This window comes from Blennius ocellaris (genome assembly GCF_963422515.1).
Source record: "Blennius ocellaris genome assembly, chromosome: 12".
NCBI lineage: Eukaryota > Metazoa > Chordata > Actinopteri > Blenniiformes > Blenniidae > Blennius > Blennius ocellaris.
In genome coordinates, this window is record NC_137661.1 from 22119329 (window position 1) to 22135594 (window position 16266).

General features: G+C 39.1%; 2 protein-coding genes across 2 annotated transcripts; one reads left to right on the plus strand and one right to left on the minus strand.

Moving 5' to 3' along the window:
- Positions 1-2236: 2236 nt before the first annotated feature.
- kng1 (kininogen 1) lies at positions 2237-8384 on the minus strand (the record flags this gene model as incomplete). Its single annotated transcript, XM_080506311.1, has 8 exons — positions 2237-2530; positions 3370-3468; positions 3565-3675; positions 3769-3938; positions 6759-6834; positions 6990-7106; positions 7461-7607; positions 8310-8384. 8 exons carry the CDS (start codon positions 8382-8384, stop codon positions 2237-2239), a joined length of 1089 nt encoding a protein of 362 aa, XP_080362437.1.
- Positions 8385-10274: 1890 nt separating this feature from the next.
- lamp3 (lysosomal associated membrane protein 3) lies at positions 10275-15152 on the plus strand (the record flags this gene model as incomplete). The annotated part of the gene is made up of 7 exons (XM_080506312.1): positions 10275-10335; positions 11499-11606; positions 11842-11924; positions 12860-12985; positions 13356-13428; positions 13525-13695; positions 15013-15152. The coding sequence occupies 7 exons, from the start codon at positions 10275-10277 to the stop codon at positions 15150-15152; spliced, it is 762 nt and encodes a 253-aa protein (XP_080362438.1).
- Between the last annotated feature and the right edge of the window lie 1114 nt (positions 15153-16266).

The window sequence follows — 16266 nt, forward strand, 5'->3', positions numbered from 1 at the left end:
ATACCCATTTAACTCCCCACAAAGGGCTGCAGTGTTGGAGGCGCTCTGACCACGTCATCTCGCCATCGCAATTTTGTGAAACTCTGCAACATCCTCGCACTTCTTCATTTTAATTGACACGTGTGCATTAACTGATAAAGCAGCGGTTTTGGCCTTCTAACCCTAACACGTCATTGGTCGTAATGTAATGGCTGAGTGGCGTGCATTCACTGTTCACCTGATGGGGTTTGTATTATTGTGTCGTGCATCAGCATGAGCTCTGATACTTAAATAACTTCTTCCTCCCGTTAGACACTCTGCTCTTTTCATCCACACAGTTGTATGTTATTTGCAGAGCCTTCGGCATGAGAGGTGAGCCGATAGAATGTTTTTATCTCTAAAAACCTGCAGAAAAATGACTAAAGGAATATGTTGTCAACTCAATCGAATTGCTGATTATTTGTTTACCAGTTTTTACGCTTGTGAAATGTCCCAAACCCTCAGAAATACCGACTTAAAGGTCTGTAGTTTCACGTTTCTGTCTGTTTGCATCACTCTGACCTACGTCACTGACGTCGTTTCTGTAATATGCCATGCTGTCACACCTGTGCTATGAATGTACAACAGGCCCGTTTCTCACAGCCTGCCTGCATGAAGTTTGATAAAGGTGAATATTCTTCTAATGTTTAGTTTTTATTTAGTTTTTTTTTTTGTCTGGTCAACAGCCATACAGATGTTTATAAGTTAATGTCTTTATTTTGTAGTTTGTATCAGAAGTCCACCCCCACAGTAATCTGCATTTTTGTTTCGGTTTTAATTTATAAATGTATATTGGGTTTTGTTTTTGTTCACTGTTTGCAGACTGAAAGTTTGTACCCTGACTGGTCATCTGAGTGTCCCGTGAAGAAGTACAAATAAATTTGATAAAGATTCACTCAGATCCCTTTGCCATTTGCAAGTTTTTCTGAAGACAACAGTCTTTATTTATCTTTAAAACAAATGTTACTTTTTGGTATTTCACCAATAAAATGTTGAAATTCCCAAGGACTTCTTTCAAAAAACACAAACGAATGAATCGCAGGAAAATTACTTCACATATTTCCTTTTTTTTGTGGATATATTGTTTTATTTTGATTCCAGGTGCTGTGCTGTGTAGCAGAGGGACAGAGTTGTTTAGTGTACAGAAGCCAGTTTTGTGACTCTCAATGCAGAAGCAGCCGCGGTGTCAGTCTGCAGGTGAGTTGTTTTAATTATAGAATAGTACCCACCCACGTTTGGAAGCATATTGCGTGTATTTTATGTATTTTCAACATTATAGTCTGCCCATAGTGGTGCAGTGTTCATTTATTATTGCCTCAAAGTAAAAGGTCCTCTGTTTGAGTCCAGTTGAAGGCCTTAATGTGCAGAGTTTGCATGTTCTGCCCAAAAACCTGTGTTATTATTAACATTATTAATATGATAGTCATAATTTAAAGACATACCTTCAGGATTCATGGCCTGAAAGTGTGCATGTGTGATTGTCTGCCTGTCCGAGTGCCTCGTTTCACCCACTGCAAACCTAACTTGGATAACATTGAGTAAAGATGGATGTGGGTGAATGTCATTGTTTTCATTACCTCACACCAGCGTTGCTCAGTTGTGGATTTGGCCGTCTGTGGTGCTGCATGTTTTCACACGACTGGTGTCAACAGAATAAGTGTCTTTATGATGACGCGTACGTTAGATTCTACTGTGTTGGCCAAAACACGTACGATGATGGTACGACAGGATGAACGCCACACCAGAAGGAAAAAGCTTTAAATATCATTATTGTGGGAATGATAAAGAGGTAAAAGCATTCACAGTCACACATGAAATCCAGCACAAGACAGTTTTTTTTATTTTATTTTTTTATTTTATTTAAGCTGTTATATTTGCATTGGTAATAATAGATTTCCAGTGATTAATCTTTGATATTTTAGAGAACACTCTGAATAAATCAAAAGGACACTGCTGTTTCATGATTAATAAGCTGATAAGATCCCTTAATCTTACAGTTCTGTCTTACTGTTTAGACTGGGTCTCCTCCATTTCAACTCTTTGCCCAAACTTTATGATTTTCACCTGTTTGTGTTTGAAACTTGCGATCTGCATCCGTGATGCTGAATCTTACGGAAGTAAAAGAAGAAGGAAAAAAAAAATCAAGGACGGATGCTATTCTGCAAAGCACACCAAATCTATTTGGTGAGCGACAGCTTCTCAGATTTTGCGAAAAAGCTTAAGACGCTGGGTCTGCTGCGGGCTGAGCGGAGACGTCTTCCACGGCGGCCTTCGTCGGCGCCACCTGGTTCGGGCGGAAGGCTTTCCAGGGCTTGGCGGGACAGTGGAAAGGGTTGTCATTTGGATCAGATGAAGGCTTCGGGACCAGCAAGTCTTCCTCGGACGACTCCTCCTTGCCGGAGGGAACGGTCGGGGCCGGTGCGGTCGCAGGAGGGTTGGAGGTGGCCGAGGGACGCTCGAACAAAAACTTCCTGAGAGGAGAAAAGCCGGGAGGACGACGCCTGCTGAAAGGCTGAAGAGAGGAAACACGGCGGGAAAATGAGAACGTGCACCTGAGCACAAGTTAGGTAACGTCTATGGAAAGTCCTTCAAAAGCCATGATGACGACGACAACAGTGGCGACGAGTTTCTTAAACGGAGAAACGTCGAGATCTTATTTGAATAAGTGGATAAAAGAGACAGACTTGAGACAGACTCACTAAACTTGTTCAAACTGTATAAATGAGCCTCCGGGATTAGAAGACGATGCTTTGTGCACGTCATTCTGCTCCCAAAGGTCACAGGTCAGACTCTTGTTCACCACAACTGCGACTGGCTGAAAGCCGTAGGGACACACAGCACAGCGCCCCCGTGTGGTACAAATTCACAGCACAAGCAAGAAAACTTTATGAGGATGATGAAGCCAAAAGATTAATGTGCATTTTACTTTTAAGTAAATCACTGACATGTTGCAGTGAAAACTGTGAAAAAACATTTTGAAAGTGGGTCCAAGTTGTTTTATTTGTTGTGATTGTGGCACGTTTCCCTCCTCTATTACCACAGCCTTTGAGTTGCACGTCGGGATGTCCCGTTTTCACACTGTGTTTCGTATCATCTATATTTAAAGCCATTTGTGAAATTTGCTGAGCAAACAGCAATTTAACGTTGCGTAATGAAGCCCAGCAGGTCGGTGTTTTACCATCGCGTGAAAGCCGAGCGCACGGTTTGGAAGGCAGCGGGTTATTGATTCTCACCTCAGAGAACCACTCTGACAACTAATGCATTATTTTTTGTGTATTTCAGAAGATGTTTGAAATGCCTGTGACTGTGGGTTTTTTTTTTTTGGTTTGTGACTGTGTCTGTAAATCTCACCGAGGCAGGCAGTGCGCCCTGTTCACACTCTATCTGGACCGTCGGGTGCTCCAGTCTCCACGGCGCCGTGTCGACTGTCGAGTTACAGTACGCCAACTCCTGCAACCGACAGGAGGCACAAGGTGAGAATCAAGCGCAGGCGGAAATGTGAGGCTGCGAAGCGGCCCGACGACGCGGCCGTGTTTTCTCGTTTACCACGTCCTCTTCGTTGGGGACACACAGCTCGTGGAGGTCTTTGTGTTCGGCCTTGGCGCAGATCGTCTTCTTCATGTCAAATTTCAACTTGTACCTGAAACCCGCTACGACCTGCAAGTAGAGGCGCACTCGGTGAGTAGGAGGCAAAATGTGATTGGTTTCCCCTCTTCTTCTTCTTCTTTCTTCATGAAAGCCAGTGTGTACCTGTCTGGTGGCGTGGCCGATCTCGTGCAGGGTGAACAGGTGAGAGGAGTTGGACATGGAGTTGTACTTGGTGAGGGAGGCGATGATGGGAAGCTTCAGGTCATCGGAGTTCTCATCAATGTCCTCCGGGCAGCCCATGCAGGGGGCTTTCTCCGGGACAATGTGATCCTCTGGAGAGGAGAAATCGGGAAATATAACGAATATAAATGGCACAAAACATGAAGTGAACAAGAAGCAGAGTGAAAATATACACTATAAACTTAAAATATATATAGTTTTACATTTCTTTATACGTAAACACTTTCAATAAATGTTCAGAGAGCTTAAAGGAAAATATCCGGGTCAATACTATACCTTGATGTGGTTTATCTAATCTTTCTTTTGAATTTCTATGTTCACATTCTGCCTGTGCTTTCTTTAAACCAGTACGTAGTTAGAGCCTTAGAGTACCTTAAAGAAAAACTGTATGTACATTCTGCAACCTGTAATTTTCCAGCACGTCACAGTGAAGCCAAACACACCCACACACACCAAAACACCAAAGCAGAGCTTTATAAAACATGAGCAGATCTTCTTTGGCCTTTCATTCCGCCACATATTTGGATGTGTTGCTTTATACCGGTTGTTTCGCCTTTTATGGCTGACATCCATCTATTTGTTAATTAAACAGTTATTACTAGTTCAAGCTGATTGCTTTGGATGACTTCCAAATCGATGTTTGTTTCACAGTATAAGGACATTTTCCATAATTGTTGCTGATCTGAGAGCTGTAGTCTTGTTGAGCGTTGATTTTGGACACGCTGCACACATTCGGTTGATTTGCTTTAGTGGATAAGAAAAATAAAGCCAAGATCCACATTTTTTTGTTTTGAAAACTTTCCCACAATCATCCAAGCTTTAAAAAATAAATTTGCTCAGATGGTATATCTTCAGACGAATCAAAAATACGTGAAAATCCACATTTATGTAAATAATAAAGCTCATATTAATTGCTCTTCTTGTCTTTTCTCCAATGACCAGTACACGCTGCTAATGGTTTCAATTTATTTTAATGCAATTAACAGTGAAAATAAAGACTGAGAGTAAGACTAAGAGTACGACTGAGACTAAAGAGATTAAATGTGTTGCTTTCTGTTTTTAAAATGTCAGTCTTCTGGGGTTCTGGCCAAGTCCTCACTTTAATGGCACAGACCTTGAAACTACAGTCCATAATTTTTTTTCGTTTTTTAGTTTGTGTGTACAATGCCACTTTACTGTTTATATGTTTATAGGGTGTATAGATTTAGATGTATAGATTTTTAAATCTTTATAATTGTTTCTCTTAATATATTATTAAGCCTTTGCACTGTGGGTCTGAGAGGACCGAAATTTAATCTGGGCTGTATGTCACGCATATCGGCACATTTGACAAATAAAGCTGACTTTGACTTTGACTTTAATGACATTTTTCCGGTTTATGGGGTTAATTGCTGTGTTTTTTTTAAGCATCAGTCATGCAGTAAAAATGTGATTCAAAAAAATGACTCTTCTGACAATACCGTAGCTAAACAGGACCTTGTTTTCTATTCAGTTTAACATCACATGTTGTTAAAACCACAGTGTTTACTTCTTTAAAAGTTGAGGCTGCACCAAAAAAAAAAAAAAAAAAAAGAACGAAGGAAACAAGTTTTTATCGGACTGACACATTTGAACACAAGTTGAGAATCTGTGAAAGTAGGATGGAAGAACAACATATATTTACTGTACACCCACACAGATTAAAGTCTGGAGCCGCTGCCTTTAATGGGGCGATAAGTTAATATTGAGCTTTTCTTATTTGCAGATGGTGTTGATACATTATGCAATCAAACCCCCTCTGTTTTCCCTGCGCCCGCCGGTGCACATTTTCCTCAATGACTCACTGTTTTCTTAATGATAAAAACAACAACAAAGTCCTCTTTCTGATAAACAGCTGCTGAAGCACCAGAAACCACTGCTGCCTGCAGGGCAACATTATGGGTTTCATTGGTTTCAGAGATGATTTCACTTCATTAAACGTTTATGTCTTTCTATGGATGATATCAAGTATATTTAAAATTGCCCGCTTGTTTTTTTAGTTATGGTTCTCAAAGTCCAAGTATGTCGCAAATATATAATGGTGATGTTATTCACCTTTAATAGTAATTGTTTGTATTTTTTTGTAAACAATCACGTCATGTCACTCACTTCAAATATCTTTCATGTTGCATTGTTTCATGCAATAGTTGTGATTATATTGCTTCAATGCAAGTTATAATAAAATATACAAGGAAAAAACAAATTCACAATTGTTGTTTGCGGCGATTGAAAAACAGGGAAACATGTTATTGTGTAACTCAAAGTTTAGATGAGCACATTGATGCCAATCAAATCAATGCGAAATCTTCACAAAGAAGATCTGCAACTATAACTATAACATTTCTTTATTTTAAGAGCATATTCATATTTCTATTAGATATTATGTAAAAGTGTGATAACCATCTTTGCAAATTTTACACAGGGCTGCAGGATTTATAGGCTGATTCTCTCTCTTTTTTAATCTATGTGACTCTACAATCTAATACTTGCGCAATACTGAACAAACAACATGTCTGCACTTTGGTTATTGTGCATGTGTGATCGTAAGATGTCAACACAGATTATTTCTCCTAAAATGAGATTTATTGCTTCATTAGCTTTTCTTGGAGGCTTACTCAGTTTTTAGTTCTGAAGATAATATGTGCAGCTTGAAATATTAAAATGCGTATCTCATATCTGCATATGAGATACGCATTTTAATAGTTCTTGGGAACTATCAGAGGCTTCATGCTGCACAAGTGGAGTCAGAGCAGATCGACCATTGGAGAAAAAAAACAAAAACACATCCTCTTATGCCTGCTGTTGACCTTTTGCTCTGCAAATAAAAGAGTTTTGCAGGTGAAGTGAAACTGTGAACTCAGGCGAGGTCAGAGGGTTCGTTTTAATCCACTCACCAATCTGACAATCCACCTGTTGAGTGTCGGCTTCCGTCTCTGTCATATGCACTGTGGCGTTGCATGAAATCGGCTTCTGGAGGCCCAGAAAGGGGAAAAAAAATTAAATAATGAAGGTTAAGGGCTGCTATCGATGGACAAATGACATTTTCAGAATTATGGATGTTTAAAAACAAAACAAAACATGATGAATAAATAAATTAAGTGTTGAGGTGTGTTCATTATTGCCACCTTGCGTCCGGTCGGCAGGTAGTCGCAGGTCGTCCAGTCTCTGTCGCTTCCTGCGGGACACTCGCTCCTTCTGCTGGTGAACTGCAGCGAATACGTGGAGTCTGAGCCGTTCTCCGACTGCAAAACACAAACGTCACCGCAGGCCCGAGGTCAATGGGTCACGGGCTTGTTTTTCCCCGAATTCAACCGCTGATCCTCAAACAGCCCCAGTTCCTCTTGTTTCATACCGAAAGGCCTTTTAAAGGAGCCATTTCACCAGTTAACAATTAAACCTCCGGCACATATTGACGCATTCACCCGACAAGTACTCTAAGTATAGATAATAATAACAATTTAAACAGTTTAGTAGAGAAAATTGTGTGTTAAGTTACAGTTTTAAAAACCTTAGCGAAATCACCTTGTTTAAAGGGTCAACAGAGGAGGTTGGCTGGATGTTTATGGTGCGTTTTTTTTTTTCTTTCAGGACTTTACCTTGCTGGCTGAATGTATCTGATAGAGGGCCAGCTTGAATCCAGTGACCACGTCCTCATTGAACTTGTGCAGAGCGCTGTGGACGGCCTTCTCCACCGAGGGGTCGTCACAGAAGATCAGCACGCCAGGCGGGACATCCACTGTCTCCTGGTCAGGACGGAGAAGGAGTAAAGCTGAAGACGATCTGGTGTGATTATTTCACGTCGATGACTTCGACACTGAATTTAAGCTTCTCTTAATCCAAGAGTTGCTGCATTTATTCGATGGTTTGGCACAATTGTGAAGCAGTTTCTGAACGGAGCTCACGTTCAAACAGATTTCTTTATTTTCTTTCAGGAAGTTAAAATACGTCGTTTTGCTGCTTCAGCTCATAGCTGCAGATTTCAGCCTCTTCTGCCACTTATGAGGAATTATTATGATCCTATTTGTTATTAATTTTACTACACAAGCATATAAAATGTATAATAAATGCATTTCTGTGTAAAACAGAGCCGCTACCCTGTTCAACTCGAGCGTTTTACTCTTAACCCTTTATTGGCCAAATAACCTTTTTTTGGCCAATAGGATAGAATATTGTAACTCCTCCCCTCCTCTGGATTCTTTACTGGTCACTTCTTCAAACACCCGAATGGAGAAACTTGTTTGTTTTCTATTAGAGACCCTTGTTTGTTTGCTTGAGTTTTTCATGGCTGTAAATTAGTCTCTTAATGAGTTTAATGTTTTTCTTTTTTCTTTTTTAATCTTTCACCACTGGTTCACCCTTCAGCAGACACACAATCTCACATCTTCTCTAAGTTTTAATGAAAGAAAAACAGTCAGAAGTGAAGTTATCGGGTAGTTCCTCCCTACCTGCCCCAACACTGAGCTGTGGAGGCCCAGCAGGCCCAGCAGGCCCAGCACACACAGTCCCACAGCTCTCCTCATCGTCGGTTCGCTGTAGAGGATCGGGTCTGATTCTGCTGCAAACCACAAAAAGAATGCAATGATTTTCTACGACGACTCGCCACAGTAAAAGCATGGCGTTATTGAAATGACCTCCTCAGGATGGACTAATTCACTCGACCCCTTTTGAGATTCCCTTAGATGTGTCAGAAAAAAAATTAAACAAAAACAAGTCTCATCACTTTTTAAACTTTAGTAAATTCTAATTCTACTTACGTGATGCCGGAGGCCTGAAGTGTCGATCCTGACGAGCTGGAAGAGCGAAACTCGACTCTCCTGGCCAACACAGACGACGAGCGACTGAGCAAAGTTCCCCTAAAAGTGGAGGTGGTGAAACTCAAGTAAATGTTTGCTCATTTATATACCCCACCTCCTCCACCCGTCCCACTTTCTCCACCTCCTCCACCCACCCCACCCCACCCCACCTGTCCAGACAAATGAGACAAACACAGAATAAAAGAAACTGTGCTTCCGTCTTCCTTGGTGGGAGACAAAACTATACATGAAGTTACACAAACAGGCCCATTGTACATTTGATTGGCGATGTGGTCTGGTTATCTCCACGCTGTATAGTTCGGGTGTGTGTTTGTGTGCACGGAGGGGTTTTTTGTGTGTGTGTTTTAGGTGGTACTTTGTTCCCGTCAAACTTTGGCCTCAGCCGGCGTAATTTCCTCACTGCTCGTCTGCCAATCAAGGTGAAATGTGCTCATAAGTGACACTGCATGCATGTGTATTATACCAACGCTGTGTTTGTCTACGTCTGCACTTGCACGAGGGAGATGCTCAGAGTTCACTAAGTGCAACAAAACCGAGCTCTCTCTCTTTCTCTCTCTTTTTATAGTTTTTATTTTGTGTGTCACACAGCAGAAGCAAAAACAATCGTCACCCGGATCTTAAGGGAAGCTCTGTTTTATGGTTTCTGCTTTTCTTATTTGGTGAAAGACTTTTCTTAATGTAGTCCCCAGAAGAAATTATGCATTTATTCACTTTTATCATATTAACACATTACCTTCTCTTTATGAACCCAAATAACATAAAGGTTGTTTTTATCTGTTACGTCCTGGCGTTGAGTATGCACGCTTCTCACACTGTTGAAGATTTTCTGCTGGGATTCGCTCCCAAACGATGAGGGTTTATAGTTTCTTTCCCTCATATGGGTATCACTGCTGCAGGCCTCCAGGCCGCTGGCACCTCTCCACTTTCCTGTACATTGTTTATTAGTGCTAAAATCTCATTCAAAACATTTTCATCAAATTCTTTGTACCTTACCTCGTGCCTGTCTTAGCTCCTCTACTTATAGCATTCTTTAACTCCTTTAGTGAAAAGAGCAAGTGAACAGGGTCAGAATTATCACAGTTTATACCCAGTTTAAACTCCTGGTTAGACAAAGTTTTATTCCTCTCTCGGAGCCCATCCTCCCCAATATTATCCCCACAATGGGTTCATCAGCAGCTAAAAACCAAAATACATACTACTGTAAATGAAAACTGGATATAAAAAAAAATACAAAAATTAGCCTTTTAATGGTTTCATGTGAAAGAGAACTTTAATCAAGGTGTGTTTACGTAGGTTTCCATTATGAACGGCTGTAGAGTTGCTCTAAACCGATAAAAATACAACGAGGATGCAGACCAGGAGATCCTCTATCCCCCCCTTGCTATTCATACTAGCCATTGAACCTTTAGAGAACTCTGAATAATCTGTAGGCCGACCAGCCGTGGGTTGTTTTTTGGGGGGGTGACTCTGCATTTCCTCTGCAGCTTCAGTTGGGTGTTTAGGTGTTGAACAGTTTCACATTTACTCGTCAAGACCACAGCCGCTGCTGTTCGCTCTGTCTCCCAGCAGCCGTTCACTCTACTTATTTTTTTCAGTATGGTGCAAAATGTTCTCATGAGTAAATCATCTCTGCTCCTGCTGCTGGCGACAATTTCAGGTGAGTCTTATCGTTCCTCTCATCTCATGGGTGATTACATTTAATCAAATGGATCTTTTTTTGTGTCTCTTTTTGCAGTCGTAAATTTCCACAACTTTATTGTCCACAGTTAAGATCTCTATAATAATAAACAAAAAAAGCTGCTGAAGGGATGAAACTATTTTAAAGTTGAACTCCTGGATAAAAAAAAATGTTTGTGTTGGAGCTTCTCGGTACAGGCTCGTTCTCTTCAAACCTGTTCGTGGTCACAAATATCAGAAATGCTTCTGTTCTGGCTTCCTGCCACACTCGGCGGTCGTTGGACACGATCGTTCTACACCTCCATTCCTCCTGACGCTGAAGCATTTGATTCAGACGCGTCCAGAAATAAAGTGAAAGGAGCAGAGCCTTGCTATTCATACTAGCAATTGAACTTTTGGCCATTTCTATAAGAACTCATAAATCCATCTCTGGAATAATCGTGGGTGAACGGGAACAAGGCCCAGCATCATATGCAGATGATGTAATTGTTTTCCTCAAAGACATAGGTAAATCCATCCCCGCCTTACTTAATTTGATAATTACCTTTGGAAATATATAAGCTTACAAGATAAACAAGTCTAAAACCTCAATTATGCTATTTAATGACAGAGAAAAGAAAACCCCACCAACAGAAGTTGCTCAATTTAGAGTAGTTGACAACCTTAACATACTGGGGCCTCCAAATAGTTCCTAACCTCGAGAACGTCATAGAAGTTAATTACAGCCCAATAATCGCTTCATTCGCTTATTCATAATGTATATATAAATACAATGACACCATCCCAGATTGTTGCAACAAATGTAGAAAGGATAAAGGAACACTAATTCACTCTTTGGCAATGCGATGAAATACAAAGGTTCTGGAGGGACATGAGGAGGTGTATCCAAGATATTAAAAATACAAATCCTTTTAGATGCGAAACTTTTCTTACTTGGTCTATACCCAGCAAACTGTACAATTAGGAAAACACAACAATCCTTTATTGATTTAGCTGTAGCGTTGACCCGCCAGTGGTTTATGCTGCCTTTAATCAGTTAAATTACTTTACTTTTGCAGTAGCGTGCAATTTTTCATTATTTTGAAGTGAATTCATTCAACGATGAATCGGCATTAGCACTCAGAAGGTTTGTTCCTCCGCCAGGCGTCCTCCTCGGGAGAGATGACAGCTCTGCTTGGCCTGATCTCAGCTCCACCGAGGCTCAAACCTACCGGCCGGTCCTGCGGCCCTCCGAGTCCATTCCCCCAATAGGTACACACGCAAAAAAAAAAATGCAACAGTTATATTTGATAAATGCATTAATGTTTTTTGAGTCTTTTATGCCGAATCAAATCCTGTGATGTGTTAAGTGAAACACGAAAAGTAATGAATAACATCTCTTTCCTATCGGATACTGTAAATGAAACGTTATTGCAATTAGAACTGATCGGTGCACAATTACCAATATTGTTTATATATATGTGCTTCATATTCGTGTTGTTTTCAGGGACCTACATGCAGAGAAACCTTGCAGGGCAGCCGTGCATCAAAGCCACTTTAGGAGTCGAGTTCATTGTGGTGGAGAAAAAGGTCAGAGGCTGTGTGTGCGTGTGTGTGCGTGTGTGCGTGTGTGCGTGTGTGCGTGTGTGCGTGCGTGCGTGCGTGCGTGCGTGCGTGCGTGCGTGTGTGCGTGTGTTTGTTTTGTACAATGTTCCTGGTATTTCAGCGGGGTTTTTTTTTTTTTTGCTTCATAAACAATGTGTGTTTGTTTTAACAGCACTTCTTGTTGAAGTGTCACAACAACTCAAACTGTCCATGAAACTCAAACAGGAAGTGTTTCTGTGTATCAGTCATGTCATCAGTTACATTTATTCGTTCATTCAAAATTTGCAGCATATTTTCTCGGTACTCATTTTTAGATAAAGTACGCTGGTCACATGGTAGCAACATTTTACAAAATGCTCACCAAATCTGATTCAGACTAACTTTTCTAATACAAACTGACACCGATGGGTTTTTCCTTTAAAAAAAAATTTAAAAAAAGAAATTTTTTTTTGCAGTAGTTCATGTATGATTTTTGCCACAATCTGAAGTTTAGCAGCAGAAAGATGCTTGAAAATGTGTCAGTTGATTTCTTAAAGGTCCAGAGTTCAAGTCAAAATAAGCAAATGTGACCAAATGTTGCCTTCAATATGTTGGAAAATGGATTGTAAATATGATCCTATCAATGTATCACCCATAATCCAAGGGTTTACATGTTATATACATATTGTGTGATCATATATATATGTAATCTGTCTTTTTTTCCTCCTCTTCTCACCTCGTTGTCCTTCTTTCCCCCAAACTTTCTATGCAATTTCATTGTCCCTGTTACAATGACAATAAATGCCATTCATTCATTCATTCATTCATATATATTGTATATTGTTACATGTTGCACCAAAGTTGGTGCTCATCTAAAAACAAACATAAAAAAGAGATATGTTTATATCTAACTTTTTTTTTTTTTTTATGTTTTCTCTCAGAGGTCGTGGTATTTCAGCGTGGATCCAGCCAGAGTCACGACCAGCGGATTCTGTAGCAAAGACTTGGCTCTTCTCTCTCTCATGCTGCCACACAACTCTACCAGTCTGCAGTTCATCTTCAGGAAGGTAAAGTAACCAATATCCATCCATCCATCCATCCAGGATGCATCTATCAGAAGGATCTACTTAAAATAGATCTACTTAGTCATAGTAGTCAACACGATCAATTACGAGCTGCAGGGTTTCTACAGCCTTATGAGAAGCTTTAACCACAGAACACAAAAACTATTCAAATCAATCCTCATTTAAGATCAAATTTAGTTTTTGACATGATTGTGTAACTTGGTAGTTTTCTCTTTTTCTATAGTGAACAACATACAAGAAATAAAGAAAGACGAAACATGCTCTTATGGATTGATATCATCCAGGGTTTATCTCCATCAATATAATGACACCAAATGGAGAGATGATGTTCACGTTTTCTATATTTTCCCAGGAAAATGAGTCTTTCCATGTCGACGAGCTGAAAGCTCACTTGTCTCCTCAGCCCATCTGTGAAAAATGTGCCAGTAAGTGGAAAAAGGCAAAATAAAACATTTTATTTGTGGAATTCAAAACTGTTTTTCAAGCTGTTCCAATGAATTGTTTTCGACTTCTCTTTACAGATAAGACGTACGCGGGGCTGCTGGCTCACCAAAAGCTCTTTGTCGCCGCAGACGGCCGAAGCTTCAAGTGCACATCTGAGAGTCTTCTTCTGACCTCGCCTGAGCTCAAGGTCAAGCTGGTTCCTCTGCAAATGCAGGCCTTCAGTGTGGCCAGAGGAGCGTATGGGCAAGGTGGGAGACGGGCGGCGTCCATCAGGTTTCACCACAAAACCTTTTTGGTCACGCTCATATGCTTTTCTTGAATTCTTAACTACTTCCTTCAGTCACAGCAGCAGCCCGTCTCATATGTCATTCTCCATCTCCTCATCCACAGATCATCCTTTTAAAATCCTAGCAATCTCAGTATCTTCATCTCTGCACAGCCTAATTTAATTTAATTTAATTTAATTTAATTTAATTTAATTTAATTTAATTTAATTTAATTTAATTTAATTTAATTTAATTTAATTTAATTTAATTTAATTTAATTTAATTTAATTTAATTTAATTTAATTTAATTTAATTTAACAATATATACAAAGGTGAGAGTCTCACCATCATTTCAGGAGTCCTTCATGCATTTTTATCAATGACCCGTGTTTTAGGTGACTGAACTGTACTAAAGAATGATTTTGCAGCAGCTGCATAACGGATCAATGAATAGAAGAAGACTGGGTTCACAGGACAGTTCACATAACTAGAGCTCGCTTAATTCAAAGCAAAATAAAACCCAAACAAAAACATAGAGGCAAAAAGGTCCACGTGACCAGTTGACAGTATTGAGTAACTCCTTCTCAGTTTGATGATGCCTAAAGAGCTGCACATATTTCTCTTTGCCTCAGTATGTGGTTACTTCTTCTTCTGGTCTGCAATCGAAAACAGGAAGACAGATCGTGACTCACTGCACCATCTAACGGTTGGAATTACAAGTCATATTGAGCTGAGCTTTGCCACTTGGTTTGTTTACATTGGTAGATTTCACTGATTGGTGATCATTTTTAGGAATTGACATTTACCAATAAGGGTTTTGTGTTTTTCTTTAACTCCTTTTAACTTCCTTGCTGCTCAATTACACTTTAATTTAAGCTGTTGCAGAAAAAAATAATACTAGGATTTTATTCCCCCTCTGGTTTTTATATCTGTGAGTCAACTGGACAGAGATCAGGATCTTGTGACAGATTAAACCAGGTCAAATCAATTCTAAAGTCCAGTTGGTGACGCTTGATTTATTGCTCAATAACCTGTGTGTGACACATGGGTTAAAATATATATATATTTTTTTTAATGATTTACTGTAATCTTTTTTTAATGATTTGATCAATTCTACTATTGAACTCACTTTAGGAACTATATTCTACTGCTGAGCATTAAGTCTTCTGACCCTTAATAAATCATTTTTAAAGTCATATAAACACAAGAAGTACAAATACAAAACATTGAAACTGCCTGAACTACATATCGAAGCTGAATTAAAGAAATAAATGTTGCTGCCTGGTCTTTTTGTTTCAGAGGTGGAGTGTTGGGCTGATTACAACAAGCGAGTCATTCCCATCGTCATGGGAGCCGTGGTGGTGGGTCTCGTCCTGATTGCTGCTCTGACTTTCTTCTTCGTCAGAGACCGCCGCACACAAGAATATGAGAGGCTCTGAATGTGCTCTTAAACTACAACTCAGATAGACTTCTTATGGACTTTAAAGAAATTCAAGTACTGAATTAAACAAGTAGATAACTATAATTTATTTGACTGTGTGTTGAATACCTTGAACAATTTTACACTGATGTTCTTTTTAAGGGTTCTTTTGTATTTTGTATTTTTTTTGTAGAAGCAACCTGGAATGATAAATAAAATGAATCTGAATCTGAATGTAATTTAATGTGCTGTTTGATCTTTCTTTGATTTGATCCATTCTTTAGGATTTATTTGTGTGTTTTCCTCATGTATTATGTCTCACTTGATATTTATCTCCTTTTTTTTCTGTTTGTACACCACAAAGAAACCTGGAACCTATGACAAATGCCAAAATTATCACATTAATTAAAACATTTTTTCCTCACATATCAATGATACAACTGATCAATCAAATTTGAAACAATACCATTTTAAATTACTTTCAAAGTTTTTGAGACACACCTGTTGCATATGTATTTATATGGAATGTTTTTGGAGTAGCATTTTCTAATAATTTTCAAAATAAAGATGACAATTATTATTATTATTATTGCTGTTGTTTTTGTCGTTGTTATAACCTCCAATGCTCTTTGTAATATCATGACTTTGCAAATGACTGCATTGAAAATTTGTATTTTATTCAATGAGGCAACGTTACTGTCTAACACGAATTGACAAAAGTTCACAATACATATCTGTCAAATGTCATCTAAAGTTTTATAACTATTTAAATGTTAATGGTAAAAATTGCCCTTTCTTACGTCAATGTTTTATTTTATATTATTATCAAAATAATTTTCTTCTGGTAGGTATTATATAAATGCGAAACAGGCTTACTTTGCAAATTGTAATAAAACTATCCCTTTGTCATTGCAAAATCTTGATAAAGGATTTGATAAAAAATGTTTTTAACAGTTGTTAATATTTTTTTACCAATGTGTGTGTTATCATCTTATATATATTCATTTTCATATTGGTCACATCACTGTACTTAGTAATTATTTCTGAGAAACTAGAATAATTAGTTGTTCATGTGGATTTTATTATTGTTGTATAAAGGACATACACTACCCCCTGCTGGTCATTCGTGGTAA